Source organism: Scleropages formosus, chromosome 4 (assembly GCF_900964775.1).
Source record: "Scleropages formosus chromosome 4, fSclFor1.1, whole genome shotgun sequence".
NCBI lineage: Eukaryota > Metazoa > Chordata > Actinopteri > Osteoglossiformes > Osteoglossidae > Scleropages > Scleropages formosus.
Genome location: NC_041809.1, coordinates 9,147,405 through 9,167,100, shown reverse-complemented (window position 1 = coordinate 9,167,100; position 19,696 = coordinate 9,147,405). Strand labels below are relative to the sequence as shown.

At 40.4% G+C, this 19,696-nt stretch overlaps 1 protein-coding gene across 1 annotated transcript in view; it reads left to right on the top strand.

Moving 5' to 3' along the window:
* Window positions 1-2,065: 2,065 nt before the first annotated feature.
* lmbrd1 (LMBR1 domain containing 1) overlaps window positions 2,066-19,696 on the top strand; it is a 69,027-nt gene continuing 51,396 nt past the window's right edge. Inside the window, exons 1-4 of the mRNA XM_018749625.2 lie at window positions 2,066-2,158; window positions 5,574-5,750; window positions 8,248-8,311; window positions 18,404-18,501. Coding sequence (XP_018605141.2) covers window positions 2,093-2,158; window positions 5,574-5,750; window positions 8,248-8,311; window positions 18,404-18,501 — 405 coding nt within the window. The 5' untranslated portion in view covers window positions 2,066-2,092. The remainder of the gene's footprint in view (window positions 2,159-5,573; window positions 5,751-8,247; window positions 8,312-18,403; window positions 18,502-19,696) is intronic.

The window sequence follows — 19,696 nt, the reverse complement described above, 5'->3', positions numbered from 1 at the left end:
AATTGTATGGGGGCACCATGTAGCATAGTGGTCTAAAACTGTTGCATTTGAATCTAAAGGTCATAGGGTTGCCTAGCTGAAGAAGGAACTTACCCTAATTGCTGCAGTAATAAAAAAATTCCCAAGATGTATTCATGGGTAAATAACTCTAGGTAGCTTAACACTGTAAGTCACTCTGGAGAAAAAAACTTCAGCTAAATCAATCAATGCAAATAGGTTACTTGTATTTCTTAGCTTCTGAATGTTTGTACAGGGATACCTACTATACCTCTGGGGCAGCAGGTAATGCAGGGGTTAGGGCTGTTCGCTTGCAGTCTGAAGGTTCCTCATGCAGTGGCCTTGAGTAAGATGCTTGTCCTGAATCACTCTGCTACAATCACCTTGCTATATAAATGGGTACATTATTGTAAGTTGTCTGTTAATATCATGTGCTGTTTTAGACAATGTTGCTGGTTAAAAGATTATCAAAAACAATAATCTCAAATTCTTACAGGATTGGAAATATGTTGACTTTTCTGAAATATGTTGCTGGCTATGAAAACACAAATGGATCATGATTGTAGAGATGATTTACTGTACTCTACAATCGTGTGTCTGCATCCAAATCTGTCCTAAGTTTGATGTAATGCACTCATTGCATTTTTCCCTGAGATGTATGTTCCTTTGGAGCGAAGTGTCTTCTAAATGAATAAATGTAAATTAAAATATAAATCTTGGATCAAACCAAGCTAGAACTTTCATTGGAAGCACAAATGATGAGACAGGTTATTATACACTGGAGACAAAGAATATAATCACACTTTGAAAAGTTGGAGGGAAAATAAGAGGAAGACCAGCAAGAACATGGATAGACTCAATTACGAGAATGACAAAGAACACCCCCTTTCAATCCTACACACAAGTGGAGGGCAGAACATTCTGGATGTGCTCTGTCTATGTTATCTCTAAGAGTCAACATGGACTCGAAAGCACTTAGCAACAATAAATTCTGTATGTACTTCATGCTTTTAAATAAACAGAAGAGTGCATTAGCATATTCTGGCTGTACAAAGGTTTAATAACTAAAGAAATGGTCAGATAAATCCAGTTCACTCTATGCAGTGGCTGTTTGGCTCAGATTATTCACATTTTCTTTCACTGAACAGTAGCCTACCCAGTTAAGGATATAATAGGGTAATAATTGGGTTAAGAACTGCCCCCCCACTTCCTGTGGGAATAAGCCCGTTAAGCAGCACGTGAACATTGGATGGCCATTAGATCCGCCTTCTGTAGTTCGGTTGTCCAGCCAGGTAACAGCTCTTAGAGATGCAAATTTTAGAATCCCTCATACACAGGATGCCGAAATCGGTGTCCTAACTTTTCTGCCAGTGAGCCAATTGGAATAGAAATGACTGGGATTTACCCTGCAGAGTGTTTCTGAGGTCAACACAGATTCTCATTCTGAGTCAAAATACAGACTACAGTATTTGTGTTTCTTCACATCTTTTAATATCTGTTGAAAGTCATCATGGCACGGGCTTTGACAGAACATTCAAAGATACGTTTAAAAATAAAGAGAAACAAAAGCATAAAGAAAAATCTAACTTGGATATGTATGTTTATGTTCAGTCTATGGTTCTTGCAAATGTTGATGCCTTGTCATTCCACTTTTTTTGTATATATCACACAGTATTTGTCTGTTGTTGCGTATTCTTTCTGTGTAATTGAAGAACTGATTTAGTGTGGCCCCGCGCAGTAGCGCTTTCGTTCATGACGTCACGATAAAGTGGCTTGTGAACCCTATTTTGAGAACAGAATGTTATCGTGGCCCCGCCCCTTCGAGCTCCTCCCACTTCTTTACGTGCGTTACTGTTGCGATTATGTTTTACGAACTGATTTAGTTTCCATTTGTCCCCGCACTGTCGAGAGCTCCACCCACTCAGGTACGTCACAGCGCTTCTGTGATTACGTTTCGAATACTGATTCGAGGTCAGTGCAGGCATCCCCTCCGCTGCATAAAGCCGTTACGGGCGTTGCGGACAAACTGATCTGGAGTCGGTGTCTATTTACTTAAACACGACGTTCACAGTCAGGTTTGTTGCAGGAAGTGAACATGGCGACCGCAGCGTTGCTGTCAGAGTCCGTACTCGGGTGGTCCATTTTCGCCCTTGTTCTTCTGGTAAGGCCTTTTATTAACAGTTACAGTTATTAGACATTTTTAAATGGTTAGTCAGAACTCCAGCATACCGCCCAGAGTTACACATGGCGGTAACACCAACGCACGAGGTACGGCCCGGGTGTGTGTGTGCGGGGGGAGCGAACGCAGCCGAATTTCAGTTGATTACAACATGCTTTATTAATTAAGTTAGCACTCAAGCTGCAGAAACTGTGCTTTTATCACGTCTGCGCAGCATTTAGTCGATGTGATAAAATAAATCAAATGAGCGCAGATCAATTGCTGCGACGTGACGCAGTAAACAGGACCGTTTCATAATAAATAACACTCACTGCAGACAGACTCAGAGCGAAGGAGACGGCCTGTCTGACGGGTGTTGTTTATCTTTATGAGTTTTTAATAGCGATAAGCCTTGTCGGAGATCATATTTGTTAGATGTCTGTTAACTGTGCTTAAGTGACCCTCTCTCCCACTCTTTGTCGAGTCACTGACGATGCAGTGGAACATCCATCCCCATCAAGTTCAACGAAAACACTAATTTTGATTAAGAAACCCCCTTTCAAATAGCAGAAGTATTTATTTCAATACTAAATACCCCTCTGTCGTTTGTTTTCTTCTTAAAGCTCAGTTGAAAAGTGTAACTTTTTTTGGTAGTTTACCAAAGTGTCACAGGGGCCACTGAAGGGCCCCATGGCAGGAGTTGAACAAGCACCCCTTATTCATTTAGCAAATGCTTTTCTCCAAAGCATCTCAAAAAAAAAAAAAGAGTGCATTACAATTTTTGATGTAAAAAAACACTGTACAGTCATGCTGTATAATTAACACTGTATAAAGACCCCTAATCACATCTTCTGCCCTTTGCTACATGACCTTGATTTAGTTTTGAACTCTCTTTTAACTTTCTCTTTTGTTAGAAGCATCTCACAGTGGTACTTTACACTGATTTATACAGCCATGGTATTCTTACTGTATTAATTCAGCTTAACTACCTTGATCAGGGTACTACAGCAGGATGGGGATTCAAACCCAGGGCCTTCAGCTACAAGGTGGCAGCCTAACCAGGGTTCTACCTGTTTAACTAGTAAGGAAACTGGGTATGTCCTTCCTGGGACGTTGGTGATCGAACACCTGAGCAAAGCATCCCTACAGAAAGTGAAGTGTTTTAATATATTCTTTAATTTATTCAAGGTCCTTAACAGCCTATTCACAGTAGGTTTTTTTTTTTTTTTTTAAATTTTTTTTATTATAAATACGCTTCTTATATGGCTTTGTCTCGATTTGGCATTTTGTTAGTTAAACACAAAGTCTGCATATTGAAATAAATTATCCCTGGCGTCTTTGTGTGCCATGCCAGTTTGAGCTATAGCCAGATGTTCCAGAATAGTTGAGCAGTCTGTTCTTCAACTACCAACAGTATTAATGTCCCCACAGATTTTAATTAAAGATGTCACGTATTTTCTATTTTAATTCTGTCAGTGAAACTAATGGATTGTGATTACCATGCACAAAGTTTACATTTTTTTTAATGCTTTACCTCATTTTATATTTTATACATCAGGCTCTCTTATCAAATTTTAATGAGCATTACACCTGATGGTTATTTAATACATTTTCTCTATTTAAAACAGACACCAGTCCAGTGTTACATGGGATTCTGATGTCAATATAAACTCTTTCTTTGGGTATAAGGTCTTTCTGAAAAAGCAATCAGTGTTTTGAAGCTCTGAGTAGACTCTAGTTCATGTGAAAGAACACTTCAAATGATGATGTACACAATGGTGTGAGTGTATTGCACTGGAAAGCGGTAGCCTTCAAAAATAAAGGTTGGATGAGAAAAAGAGGAAGCACATGTTCATCCCCTTTAGTTGTTTTTGCGCCTGATGGGTTTGTGATCCCAGGGTCTTGTAATATAAAATCACTTTTTTATTTTTTTTGTAATGTTTTGCTTGTTGACATTGAGAATTATAAAGCTATTTAAACAGTTGTTTGATATTTGCAGATAGTTTATGCACTCTTTGTGTGTACTCTAATGGCATTTATGTTTCATCAGTCAGGAAATGTCAGTATTTAAATGAGCTACTCTGAACTGGAAAGACCGAAAGTGACATTTTGATTTGGCTTGATAAACACTTAACTCTTAACAGCTATCTCCCCTCCCCCCCAAGTTTAGTGCTTTCCAGCAGGTGAAGAATCACTCGTTCATCATTTCAGAAAGGATTAAGGAACATATCTGAGGCACAGCTCTCCTCAAGACCTTTATTCTGGTGCACATATTGGCTAGTGACCTTGCTCAAGGATACACACTATTGGGTTTTCAGTGGCTTCAAGTCGTATCAGGTTTTTTTCCTTTAAAGTCAGTATCCAGTGCTCTACGTTGATGGGTAATATATATTAAAAAAGCTTTTATAATGTTCCCCATTCTCTGTTTTCATAATGGGGGGGGAACCAAGCTCAGCTGAAAAAGTTATTTCTGAGGTCCTGTTTTTGACATTCAGACACCATGCTAATACAAACCCCCAAATTATTTCTGCTTTGATTCTTTCGGACAATTTTCCATGCGGATTTCAGTTGAGATGATGAGATGAAAGCTGTTATGACTTGGCGGAACACCTCGCCAGGGGCCTAAATGTTTAGACCCTTAATTGGCCTCAGTCCGAAAATGGCACCCCTTGATCGGGGTGACCGGTTCGGCCGGCCTCTTCACAGCTTGAGGTTTGTGTGCTCGCAATTTGACCTTGCCGCTTTCTGTGGAGTAGCTTTCCCGCTGTGCAGAGAACTTGACAGGACCGCATCAATACACAGTTCACTGTGATCGTTATCGTTCATGTGGGAAATAAAACTTACTAGCTTGCGACGCGTGTCCAAGATTCCTTCAGAAAAACAATACAAGTTCTGCTTTCGGAGCTGAAAAAGCATCATTAACTTCTCAGTAATTATGATTTTAATAAGCTCCCGATGTCGGTTATGGCTTTAGTAGATTTACTAACAGATGACACTACAAAATTAAAAGATTCTCCTCCCCAAAAAATAACAAATCCTTATTTGTAGGTTTATCTTTGACCTTGAATCACTGAAACGAGGTGCTTGTGACGTCAAGTAATGTAATTGTTAGAGCAGTCGAAGGACCCAGGTTCGAGGCCTCCCTCCTGCTGTAACTTTTGATCAAAGTATTTACCCTGAATTTCTCCAATAAACATGACCAAGCTGTAGAAGGTGCTTTAGAGAAAAGCATAAACTTTTCTGAACAGACAGTACTAATGCAACTTTTTTTAAATTCTGGAGTTCTGATTAATTTAGCTACTTTACAGATTTCATGTTTACTTCTCATTTAAAATATGGGACTTTGTGCAGAGCAGCTGATATAAAATCCCATTGTTATTTACGGATAATGTTATTAATTCGATCTTTTTCCTTCCAGGTCATCTTGGCTTTTTGTTGGGTGTACATTCGCAAGTATCAGAGTCGCCAGGAGAGTGAGGTGGTCTCTACCATTACGGCGATATGTGCTCTGGCTGTTGCACTTATAACGTCAGCCCTTCTGCCAGTGGACATATTTCTTGTATCATACATGAAATACTCTAATGGAACTTATAAGGTATGTTTTATGACTCGCCTGTTTTTGATGCTGATTCCTTATCAGAGTGGAGCCTTTTGTTTCACAGGAGGCTCAGCACAGAACAGCTTTCTGAAAATCAATATTCTTCATTTTTATTAACTGATCAGTGCATTTTTTTTTTTTGTATTCTACACTGAACCTCTATTAAACTTGTGTAATTCAGAGGGATTACTGAATGGGTAAGAAGTAATTTAAAGCCTTGCTTCAAGGGTCACATATTATAGCAAATAAATCTTGTAAAAGGGCTAGAGTTTTGTTCAAAATAGAAATAGCTTTACCCTTTTTCTCACCATACCTGAGCTTCTGAAGTGGATGGTTAGAGGCAGTGTCTACGGTGACAGATTGGTGTTGTCAGTGGGCCACCGGCGTAATGGTGCATGGACCCGGATCCACCCGGCCCCCCTCCTTATCCTCCCCGTCAACAGATACATTAATCTTATTTGTGGATCCAGCCATTGCAAAATGATTTGCATGGCTACTGCGCCGCTGTGTGCTGTATCCACAGCCTTGCTCTGGACTGATATATTTGCAGGCATTTCGTTTGGCCCACGATGTGCTTGTCCTGATGGCAGCCGTCCAGGCAAATGCATAGCTGTTGCCATATCTTTAGCCTCTTAGGAGCCGACGAGGTGAGCTAATCAGACAAATGTTGCAGGTAATTTGGTTATTCTAGGCTCGGTCTTCGAAGGAGGAGGGATTAGACTTTGTGTGGCATTCCTTGGAACCGCATATCCTTGATTTACTTTAATCCACGGTCTAAAAATAAATTTAATGCAGTTAGAAATGTACATAGATAACTGTATTTCCGTTGTCATACTGGATTACAGCACTTTTTGGCACATTCTTCACATTTTTTATGTGAAAGTGCAATCCCACAGCGGAACAAACTATCACATCATCTAATTTTTTTAAAGGCATCTCCGAAATATACAAATAATTTGGGGCTTTTTCAGGAAATTTTTATTTTCCATTTAAAAAAAAAAAAAATTCATTGTGGAATTCAAGAATCAGAAACTACATTTTTGTAAAATAGGCCTAATTCCTTCAGTTTGTAAATTTTCTTTTGTTTTAATTAATTTTATGAGCAATGTTCGTAATGTTTCAGATTCTGCTCCCAACTTTGATTGCACTAAAGTTATTAACATTTTGAAATCTTTAGATTTATGGTTCTTGTTATTAAAGTGAACACTTGCAAACAAGCAATCTATATAAAAAAAGCTAATCTTTCAACTAAATGTATAATTGAAGCATTTTTCCTTACATTTCAGTTTAAGTAAAGTGAAGTCTCACTTAAAAAATTAAACTTATTGCTTGAAAGCCTGAAACCGTGTGACAACCAGAGCACGATTTACACAAGAAACAATGGAAATCTGACTTGTAGAGGGGTCACAGCGAGCCGGAGCCTAACCCAGCAACATAGGGCGCAAGGCTGGAGGGGGAGGGGATACAGCCAGGATGAGACGCCAGTCCATCACAAGGCATCCCAAGTGGGACTCGCACCCCCAAGTGGGACTCGCCCACTGCACCACCGTGCTCCCGTAGTTAAATTTACCATCAGTTAATTTGCTTCTTTCAGGTGTACAAGGAGTTATGTGCAGATGACAGGGTCTGATTTGCATTGCAATGCTGGATATGTAGAACATCTGTGATGAGAACGTCAGGAATGCGCGTGGCATTGTGTCAGGCCACCTTTTCGATTTTTCTACAGGAATTCACCTTGGGATTCTTGGGCTTGAAGGGTTCAGAATTATTGTAGATTAGCTGAAAAAGAAAAAAAAAAAAAAAGGTTAGCCATCCAGCTGTAGCCTAAACGTTTTATTAATGTCACAACCTTAGTTTCGGTTTAATTCTTGTCAAAATAGGTGTTTTCTTTTTAATTTTTTTAGCAACCCTTTTCTGAAGGTGCTATTAATGGTACAAGACTTTCTTACTTACATTAAACAATCCACTTTTTCCTTTATTTACAAATAATAAAGACCCTTCTTTCCTACGTGAAGTTGATAGCTTACTGTTTTTGTGTTTTTTGTAATATAAACATTGCTTTAAGTGACCAGTCATTTCTGATTCGATGCCCTCCAGGTTTTGAGATTTTCACAAATCAAGCAAAAAGTGAGATTGACATGAATGAGCCGCACTCAAACCAAGTGTATGATCGGTATATGATAAATGGCTGAGTTTGTGGAGTACGTTAGTCATTTCTGCTGTTGCTGTAGCCATTAGTGTCTTTAAATGTGAAGTGTTCTTAAAGTATTGCCCAAATGATATGCTATTATGTATTAAAGAATGCAAATAGCTGTTTCTGTGAAGTACCAAAAACGATTCAGAATATCAATTCACTTTTCAATGTGAAGTGTACCATTTTGGAACTTACATTGAAAGATTAATAGTTACTTTAGCTTTTTTTTTTTTTTTTCCTGGGCTGAAAGTATATATGAAGAGAAGAATATATCTGATGTTTTCCCTCCCCTCACTTCAGGAGTGGGCAGCTAACAATGAGACCAGGGGGCAGATTGAAGACACAGTTCTCTACGGATACTACAGTAAGTGTTAAGCTTCTGCTTATTGTTTATTATTTCCGGTGTAATATGGACAGATCAGGTATAACGTTCCCAAAAATAGCACTTAATGGTTTAAAAATGCATTAATAATTCCTATTCTTTTTAGAACACTGTCAGTTAAAAGACAAACACTGGAAGACTCATGGTTTAACTTACATTTAAGAGGGAACAGGAGTGTAAATTCCCTTCCTCCTGTGAAGTTTCCCTCACTCAGATGGGGGTGGGGCAGCTTGTCTTAATACTGAGTCACACCACAGATAACTGATCATGAGCAATTACGGCTTCCAACAGATGCCGGCCCAAACATTTTGTCACCACTGCGGTGGCAAGCGTCTGTTCAGGAAGCCTAAACTTGTAAGACGCAAGCTGTCTCCCAGCTTAAACCAGCCAACCGCAGAGACCGCTCCTATCGCATAACGGCATCAGCTTTTCATACCATTGACAGTGCACATGTGGCATCAAACAGTGAACAGCACATTTTCCAGCAGAAAATACAAATAACTGGAAGGTTTTAAGGCAAGCTGTTAAGATATTTGAGTGTAACATTATTTGCAGTACATATTGTCTTGAATAGTAAAATGACTGTGTAAGACTTAAAATGTACCTTTCATATGTTCATGCATCCCACCTGTATTAATAATTGCTTGTCCTGTGCAGGGTCGTGGTGATGCAGAGCATATCCAGGAGGCATAGGGTCACCAGGTTATCATGGCAATCACATACACTCAGTGACTCGCATGATAAACAGTATGCATCACGGGCAATTTAGAGCCACCGGTTTCCATTAAAAAAAAAACCGTGTCTTTGGACTCTGGGAAGAAATCTTAGTACCTAGTGGAAACCCATACACACATACACTAGGTTCAAAGCCTAGAGTTGTGGGGCACCAGCGTTAGCGACTGATCGTGTTGCGCCGCTCCCCAGTTCGTGTCTGTCTGCTAAATTCTAAGCAAATGTGAAGTTCTATAATTGTCTGATTCAAAATAAGATACATCTTTGTAGTATTCTGACATTTGAAAAGCATTTTTTTTCATATGGTATATTGTGCATGCAAAGGGTTGCTTTGGTTCTTTGTGCATCTCCGTGCACACCCTGGTAACCTTCGGTAGATTTACCTTTTTTCGCTTCATTTTTCAGGACCTTGAGCTTACGTGGCATTGCTGTTTTTTTTATAAGTCCCCCTTTACTCTGTCTTCTAATGCTATCAGGAAGCAGGGCTCTTGTGGGGTTTGAAGCTGGGAGTACTGTAGAGATAATGGTCTATTCAGGATGGCAGACTGGGGTTTTTCTGCGCTGAGCCGGGATGTGTCAGCCATGCCATGTCGAGGCTTGTAGTCTCATGAGGGGGGTTTGAAGACACAACGGTACATGACAATGGGAAAAATGGAATCCAACAGCCCAGCCATGTCTTCGGAGTGGAATCTGGGCAAAGCAGGTTAGAACAGTTGCACATTGTACGCTGCTTCAGCTCATCCATGGGGTTGGCTAGGGGTCAGCGGATGAGATGTGTGAGGGTGACCGTGGGTAGCAGGCCTTGATGGACCTCTCCTTACTAGGCCCTCACCTGTCGTCCAGCTGATCACTGGTAATCAAGGCTTCCGTTCCGAATTTCCCCCATGGTGAGTTTACTGTTACAAATGGCCACTGGCTGCCTCTTGATCAGATATTTCAAAATAATGTGTAATTGTTGTGGAAGTAAGGCTCATTTGAAGGTAAGGGCAGTGTTTTAGTTTATTGCTAATATCACTTGATACACTTACTTACTTTTGCTATCTACTTGTCAAGGTCAGGGTTGCAGCAGTGTGGAGCATATCCCACAAGCTTTGGGTGCAAGAATCAGGGATGCACCATAGATGGAATGTCATTCCAACACAGGGTAGTCACATACATACATACACACACTCACACTCAGCCATTCACACACTATGGGCAATTTAGCATTGCCAGGGCTTTGGACTATGAAAAGAAACTCATCCGGACACAGGTCAAACCTATTTCCAAACACCCCAGGTACTGTGAGATGGCAATGCTGCCTGCTGTTCCACTGTGCCCTGTCTCAGTTAATACATCTTAAAATGCTCCGGGAAATTAATTTATTTATTTAAACAATCCCTTGACAAAGACGGACTGAAAGCTGAGGTGGGAAACAGCTGAGAAGTTGGAAAAGATGCAGGTATACCTGGGAAGAAAAAAGAAGAGCTTTATTACCTGAACGTCACTGATGAATCACCAGCTTGTGGTAATCGGGAAGCCACAGGAGCTGGTTACCGGTTCGTATTGAAAGAGACAGGAGACGGTGCAAATGATTAAGAGCGCAGTGCGAGATAATGCAGAAGGACAGATCTCATGGCCTCAGAGAAAAGGGCTTCATCTTGTCTTAATGATTGGCTCGTCCTCCTCTATTCCAATCCTTCTGCGCAAGCGGGGAACCTTGGAGATGACTGCTGAGTCATGTGAAATGACTTTGAACATGTGGCATTAGGCACAAAGGCGGAACGGCAGGAAAAAAAATCTCCCACGGATTCCTTGGAGGTAGCGCAGTCATCCCCTGATGTCCCCTAATAAGCCGACTGCTCACAAGGCACCGCGATGCCTGTTTGACTGGGTTCAGGCACATGGGTTTCGCACACGGGTTTCACTCACTGGCTGACTTGGTCTGTGTCTGAAATCGTAAACAAAGAAAGACCCAAGATACAGTTGTGATGCCGAACTGTTGTTTTCCTTCACTGACTTTTTAAAGTTGCCTTGCCTTTGTCCTAGTGTTGTTATTCTCGATTCCTGGCATGTACGAGCTATTCATGTCTAGCGTCCATGCAGCCGATGTGAAATAGAGGCTCCTGGCTCAAGGGTACTGTAATAATATCACTTGTACCCATGAGCCTTTGCTTGCAGCGACAGTGCTTTCTTTTCTGTCACTGCTGTTAGGGCAGAATTTTCCAACTCCCAGTTCTGCGTTTTTTTTTTTTTTTTTTTTTTTTTTTTTTTTTAATTATGTATTTTTTGTGTGGTCAGGATTTGACTGCATTCCCTTCCTCCCCAGTGACGCCTGAGATGCGGTCCTTGCCGGTTCGCCAGTAGGTGGAGACCACGGTCTGTCAAACCACTCTGAAGCAGCTGCCTGCGGAAGCAGCTCGGACACCCAGCCTGCGAGGCCGATCTTATTCACAGGCAGCATTTGACCAACTATATATAGTTTGTGTATTCCACTGTTACAGTTCTGTTTACTGGTGTACACTGTCTGTATCTGTGTTCTGTCAGGGCAGTTCTGATTACTTATACAGTGTAGTGCAGATTGATGTTCACTTGGAAACATAACAGGTCCTTGCTGCTCATCAGCTGCTATCCTCAAGCCTTAAACAAATTGATTATTTTGCCTCTGTAAATGGTTCAGCTTGCAGGTATTTGAAAGAAAGACCAGTACAGAGCTCTGTGTGGATACCATCTCTATTAATGATAGAGCGGTAAACCCGTAGCTTTGCCAAGATCATTCTGACAGAAATTGCAGGAGAGCATATTTTCCCGCCAGCTCAGATTAGCGTGCGGCCCTTGACACGACACCCTCTATTTACCGCAGGTGATAAATGTCCAGAATAGCAAGCGTCGGGCTGTGATCAACTTTTATCTGTTGAAAGCTGCCCTTGACGTGCTCCATTCTCAGCCAGATCGCTCTTTAAAGCTGGATCTGAGCAGGCCAAACATCCCAAAGCCCTCCTAAATAAATCATGAAGTCTTCCAATGTTTTTAGGAAGGGTTCAGTGTGCTTGATAAAATGCCACACATACAATATGGAAATGCACATGCCTCTGTGTTACTAGCTGGAAATGCTCATTGTAGGTGTTGTTCTTTAAAAGGATGATGACTGGTTTCACTTTTATTAAAATAGATGGAGGCCCTTGAACTCCAGGCATAAATTCCATGGCCAGTCCATACAAAAGGGGTTTATGCCCATTGAGTTGTCGTTGTGTGATTTTTTTTCTTTAAAAAAAAAAAAAAAAGCATTTGGAGTCTTTGATTCAGTTAAAAAGAAGAAAATAACTATTTTTGCTATGGTAAATTTTTTCTGATTGCTGTAAGCGATGTCTGAGTGCCAGATTGAGAACCCAAGGGCATGCATTGAAGAATGACATTTTAACTTAAGTAAGATTTTGCTTACAGGTCTGTTGTTCACATATGACATAGATGAATCCTTTTGGGTTCATGAGTTACAGAAAAATAACATTAGTTGTAACTGGCTTGCTCTATGAGTGTTTCTATTGTGCTAAAAGGTTTTTAAGATGAGGCTTGAAATTTCATGTTCATTAATGAATAATGATGAGGCAGATAAATTGACTAAGATCTACTAAAATGTCACACCTTGCTGACTGATTTGTGTTCATGTTTTCATACTCCTTATTTTCAGTTTGTTGTCCAATTTGAGCTTCACAAGTGACTAAATGACAGTGTCGTCCCAAAGGCTTAGATATTAAAGCAGGTTTGTACTTTATGGAGTAGCTGGTATCATAGTGGTTAGAGCTGCTGCTTTTGGACCCAAAGGTCGCAGGTTTGCGTTTCACCTCCAACTGTAGTACCCTTGAGCAAGGTATTTTCCTGAAATTGCTCCAGTAAAATTACTCGGCTTTATAAATGAGTAAATAACTCTGAGTAGCTTAATGTTGAGTCGCTTTGGAGAAAAGCATCAGCCTAACATGTCGATATAAAGCTTTGTAGTGAAATGAATCGGACCATTTTCAATCACTCCTGCGCAATAGTTACTTTTTCATTCTGTGTATTAGTATGCGTTCACGTGTGCTGATGTGCCCTAGTTTGCTGTTCACTCAAGCAGTTGTGCACCTGCTGGTTTAGAGGCAGACACACAGTGGGAACAGATGCAAACCAGCAGACACATTCAACTGCGGAGATGACTTTGAACTTCCCCTTTGGAGTCGGACAACGGCACGACTGTCACAAAGTGGTACAGAAAAGATGAGGTTCAGTGTCTGACTTTTAAGGTTCCCTGGGGATTCTCTTTCAAGGGACAGAAGGGTAATAATGAACTGATCTTTTGTGGGGTGTTAGACTTCTGCTTAGGAAAGTTTCCAAGTTGGAACCCCTATCTCTATTTTTAATACTTGTTGCTGGGGCAGTAGCAGGGCTGTTGCAAATGTTTTGAATGTTGTTACAGTAAGAATAGCTGGAAATAATTATGAAAATGAGCTGTAGGTTTCTGGGTAATGGCCATGTAGTTCCATATATTATGTTGGGATTTCTTGCAGTTGCTGTGCCAATTCCATTTGGTTGCGAACAGCTGCAAGCGATGCATTACATTTCCTTATGATATTGGGATTCTTCGGCTGCTTTCTCGGAAGATACCCAACGCGGAGGTGGCCCGTTTGGGTGATGTGCAACAGCAACTTGTTCCTCTCACTGACTGGTAATTAGACAAATCCTGCACCAGCCCAAAATGGAGAGTTCTTCTCATTTACTAGAGAGTGACAATCAATGGCTTCTCAGGCTTTCAGTGAAATCAGAAGTTTAGCAAAAGTGGCAGTTATACTACTGACACGCGATATCGACCAGTTCTTACATTGAAACCTTCACATGTAGGGCTCAAGAAAGCAAGTGCCCTCAAATGTCAGGAGAGCAGTGATGATTAGAGCATTATCTCTGTATAATGAAAGGTTACAACTGTGCTTAGGCATTTTTGATTCAGCACCTCCCAAAAAATGATGAATTGATCTTCACCTCTGATAAATGCTTTTCTGTTTTCAGCTGATTTCTTACCCTGAAAGCATCGATTTGCCCAGAGAGACAGCGTTGGTTTAATGGCGAAAAGCTCTTCTAGGGTTGTATAATGTTTCCTCTGACAGATTAATGTCTCGTCACATCTGCTGACCCCACCCCTGGCCAAATCTCAAGTCCAACACATCGCTGACACCTTCCAGGAAATGAAAGGAAATAACCACCCCAGGAACGGTGACTCTGAAGAATGCTACCAATCTCCTGAGCTCTTTGTCACAGCATTTTGTGCCTGAGCCCCCTACAATGATTTCCTTTCTAAATAGAAATAACGACAGGCATGTTCTCAGTTATGGCGGCAGTCACATCTCCTGACACTCAGAGCTGTGGCACAAATGTCATGGTCTCCTTGTTGCGGTTTGGCATTCAGGATGAAGGGTTATACCTATTCAAGGGTATTCTCACTTTATTGTCTCGACTGGGACTTGACATTGCTTGGATCCATTTCTGCACAGCACACGCAAGAAAAGAAGCTTATGCTATGACAAGTTGAACTCTATTTGTTGCTGAACGTTGGATAATGTAAATTTGCATCACACCATCTGTCACAATCATCTTCTTATTTCCTATTTGACTCAATTTCATAGGCAATGACCGAGTAATACATGCCGGCAAGAACAGTGGTATGGGACAGACGAGCTGTGCTTAGATCATTGTGTCTGTATCTAAGGGTCTTTGTTATGACATGCACTTTTATATGCCCTGCATTGTGTTCTCTTTTCAGAAAAGCATCTGCTAAATGAGTAAATGTTTTGTCTGTAGAATTAATGTCACTTTCTTTCTGTCCTTTAACTAGTGCATGGAACAGATTACCAATATGCGTATGGTGTCTAGCACTGAATCATTCAATTTATCAAACCAGCCAAGAATATAGCTTTTAAGGATTTTTTTTTTCTTTTCTTTTTTGAAAGACTGAAACATTTCTGCATGATTTCACTTGTCCATTGACAGAAGGTAACCCCTGAGTATAAAATGTGAGTTTCATTTGTTGTTTAGCTTTTGTGTGTGAATCGGGTTAGTGAGTCATGTTTTCGCTTGCAGAATGCAGGAAGCAAGCCGTACTCCTGTCTCAAAATTGTCATATGTTTCCAGTGAGCTATTTTAGGAGGAAATTGTAGTCCTGTTCAACAACATCCATTACTTTTGCAGCACAAGTCCTCTGTATTAAAATAGCACCCCCCCCCCCCCCCCCATGCCTTCACTTTACCTCCATTCTATAAATTTGTAATGCTTGTGAATTTTAGTAGTGTGCCTCATAAAGGGGGAGGGAGCAAAAACAAACAAAATTGACTTTTCCCTTTGGATTTTTCCAGAAGGTGGCCTTTCTAATATGTGTCTTATGAGTGTTAACCCTTTTCTTCTAGATGGGTAAATTTTTTTTTTTTTTTTTTTTTCTTTTTTCTTTTCAAGCCTGCTTTAAGAATGCAATGAAAGCGAAGGACCCAGCTCCTACAAAAATGCCCATGAATAAATTAGATGAAAATATCACACTCTGTTTATTGCTGTGTAACTTGACGCAATGAAGTCATAGGCACTGATAGCGCAGTAATGTTTTTTTTAATTTTTATCTGGTTAGTTCAATCGAGCCAAGGTAAAGGACCCCGCTATGGATGCAATGGCATTTTTTATGTTAAGGTGGTCAGATTCGGATGGTGTTGACTCACTTTGTCTGTTGCAGGTCAGCTGGAAGTGGAAAGGGTTCATTGTTGCTCCTTTGTGATCCATGTCCTTCCAGCAGCTCTTCATCTTGATCATGCCAGGATGCTGTACTTTTCCACTTACTGGAAACTTGTTTAGTTTTTGCTTTCTCCCTTTTTTAATGCAGCTTAAGCCCTGAGGATGGAAAGTTGTATTGCTGTTTTAGGGCAGATATGACTGCCATTAAATGTGGATTTCATGGTCTTTGTAGTGGCTGTTTTTGCTGTTAACTTCATATTCAAGTGTAGAAAACACCTTTAAAAATTAGATTCAAATCAAAAAAACCTCTCTGTGGTAGAAATACTTCATTTTGTCTAAACCAAGGACTCGCAAAGGTGCGAGAGGGTAAGATGTTTCATAAGGGGAATTGAACTGATTGTGGTGTAAACTTGACTATTTGTGGTGGGGGGGGATCTTATGAGCATCTTTGATCCAGGGAAATAAAGGGAAATTTGCAGTGCTACTCATCCATTTCCTTGGAAAACAAAGCAACATAAAAGGTTTTGGTGGGTACCTAAACATCTGCAGTTACCCTTCCTTTTTGCTCTGGGGTTTTCTAGATCCTTTTAAAGACGTTTTTCATCATGTTAGTTCTCACAGTGTAGCACACGTTTTTATTTTTTTCCCCCTTTCTCTTGTTGAAACGTCCCAAGGGGGCAGTGAAAGCTCCACACACCGTACCACACCCTGACTTGAAAACACTCCTCCTTCCCTATTATGTATCACATGCATGGAAAGGAATGAATACATTTAAAATGTAATTGTAGTGTGATTATAGCATGTTTTCTTTCTTGAACCGTTTGTTCTCAATAGTGTGTGTGTGCGTGCGTGCGTGCGTGCGCGCATGTTTGCCTACTGTGAAAAAGAAAAAAAGTGTTAAGACTTTTAGAACAGAATATGTGTTAAATTATACTGTAGCTCATACACATACAGTGAATTCTCAGTTTAACAGAACTGGCTTTAGTTGACTTAGACAAAATCTATAGACCTGTTTCTTTGTGTGTGGGTGTACTTGTGTAAATTTTATCTGATTCTTCATTTTATCTGTTTATCTTTTCCAGCGACATTTAAAAATAATTTTTTTGTTCCACCTCAGGTGTTAATACACTAATTAGGGACCCCTGTGTACTGCCTTTTTGTCTGACATTTAGTGGAATGTGATTAAAACCTGACCAGTTTATGCCGATCTCAGAATAGTTTATATGGTTGTTACTTCCAAAAAAAAAGAGCCCTGAGATGTAAAATGTCAGCTGGGACTGGCATATTGATTCTTGAATACATTTGGTATTTTTCACAAGTTTTCTAGTTTCCTTCCTTTCAGAATCATGTTTGCCAGTTTTTGTAAAACATTTTATATATGTGCATTTTTAATTTTGCTGTAGCTTTTTTTTTAAGCATTCCTTGTTTTCTGTACAGTTTTACTGATCAGCATCTTATTTTTCAGCTTCGTAGCTTTCTGCAATTATCTTTTTTTTTTTTTTTTAATATTTATTGGATGGGGAGTGCGGAGGCGCAGTGGGTTTGGCCGGATTCTGCTCTCTGGTGGGTCTGGGATTTGAGTCCCGCTTGGGGTGTCTTGTGACGGACTGGTGTCCTGTCCTGGGTTTGTCCCCCTCTAGCCCCACACCCTGTGTTGCCGGGTTAGGCTCTGGTTCGCTGCCAACCCGCTTGGGACAAGCGGCTTCATCGTGTGCGTGTGTGTTTACTGGACTTATTAGACTAGTACAACCTGAATTATCATAAATAATTTGATAACTGTGTACAAAAACAAAAGGAAACAAATTTGATTTGATTTCGTGAGAACCTTTGTGAATTTCTCAGTCTGTAGTAGCTCAGTGGTAAAGTAAATGCAAGCAGGCTCCCCATAACCAGTCTGAAAATTTAGAGTTTTGCTGGGTAAATTTTGTCCAGGCCTGTCATCACTTGCTAGTTCCCTTTGTATTTGTTCTTGCATTTTCTTTGTTTATACATCCATAATAACATTTGTGGGTTTCAAACCCTAAATAACATTCTTCAGTCATCTGTGAATTAACTAAGAAAATCTGGTGCCCAAGATGTCTCTGACAGTCTGTTAAGTGTATGCGTGAGAAACAGAAGACGCTGCATTTTGATGTTCAAAGTTGTCCCAGAAGTATGTCGAAACAATTGGTTCAAATGCTTTCTACTCTCTTGCTTGCTCTGGAAGAAGAAAAGTGTTAAGAAGCTGTGTACTAAGGTCTGCTTGGTCAGAACAATTGTGTTTAGGCTTTCCATCGATTTACACAGTCAGTTCCAGGCCAACAGAAGTCCCCCCTGCGTTAAACACTGTCCCCAGACATGTGGCATTAAGCACCCTGTGCTTGTCAGTTATGCTAATTAGGGCTGTGACAGAACTGCATAAGTTCATGAAAAGGCTTTTTTGCAGTCAAGCGGTCTGTTTTATTGCATAGGCCTCTAATGAAAGTAGTTCTTCTGAGTAAAAAGTTTTGATTTTTTTTTTCCATACTTGTTCTCGAGGTTATCGGTCATCTTCCTGTTGTATTGGAGGAGCTATGGATGTGTGAAGTGTATTTATGCTGCTGTGAACCCGTTTGTGATGCATTCCTTTTCCTTCTCCTGTAGCTCTCTTCCTGATCATCCTGTTCTGTGTTTTCCTCTGGATACCCTTTGTATACTTCTACTACGAGGAGAAGGATGACGACAACGTCAACAAGTGTTCGGTGAGACCTGCGCTTTCTTGCTCGCATCCAAGCCCTTTTCATCTTTTTCATTTTATATTATACATAGTCTGGAGACTCTGAAATCGTTTCACTGATGGACATAGACCTGGGTTTGAACCCATAGCACAGGAGCTGTGAAGCACAAGTTGCCATCTGCTGCTCCTCTGTGCTGTCGTGTCTTTAAACTGTATTATGTTTGTTTTGAATTGTGTAAGACATTTGCTTGCAGGCTGTCATTTTATCTTAATATTGACAATTTGCTCAAGAAAAGGCATTTGGTTCTATCCTGATGTATATGGTGGCTATGAGTTGACAGCACTTATCAACATGATAATTAACTCAATATTCCTCATTGCGCCCTATTGGAAAATTTTGAATATGTACAGTACTGTGTAAAAGTTTTAGGTACTTCGTTGGGGGAAAAAGCTGTAAAGTGAGAATGCAACCAAAAATAATGCTCTTTATTAATAAACTTCTTACAAAGCTTAGTAACAATCCATCGTCATCAACCTCTTGTCCCGAGTGGGGTCGCAGCGGGCTTGGCTGGGTCCCGCTCTCTGGCAGGTCTGAGGGTCGAGTCCTGCTTGGGGTGCCTTGTGATGGACTGGCGTCCTGTCCTGGGTGTGTCCCCTTCCCCTCCAGTCTTGCACCCTGTGTTGCTGGCTTAGGCTCCAGTTCGCTGCAACACCGCTCAGGGCAAGCGGTCTCTGTGTGTGTGTGTGTGTGTGTGTGTGTGTGTGTGTGTGTGTGTGTGTGTGTGTGTGTGTACTTAACGAAATACAAAACCCTTATTGTAATACTGTAACTTTTTGCAAAATGAATGCTTGGAAATCTAAAATATGCTCTTTCTCATTGATGCTACTGCAGAAGACATTAAATAACCGTCTAAAACAAATATTTTTGTGAAACATCTAAGACTTTTGCACAGTACCGTACACTGAATATTAACTCTTGAAGTATCAGGTATCGTAACAGTCCAGTGTTTGAATGTGCCCTTTTGCTGTAGCACTGTTAATCAAGGCACTTACTGTGAATTGCTTCAGTATAGAACACCTCTCTTATAAATAAGGAAATAATTGTAAGTAGGGTAGTATACAAACCTGATGTGGTCACTTGCCTTGGACAAAGATGTCAATTAACATGAATAAATAATGAGTAATTTAGCAAACTTAGAAGTATAGTCGTATTGCCTGAA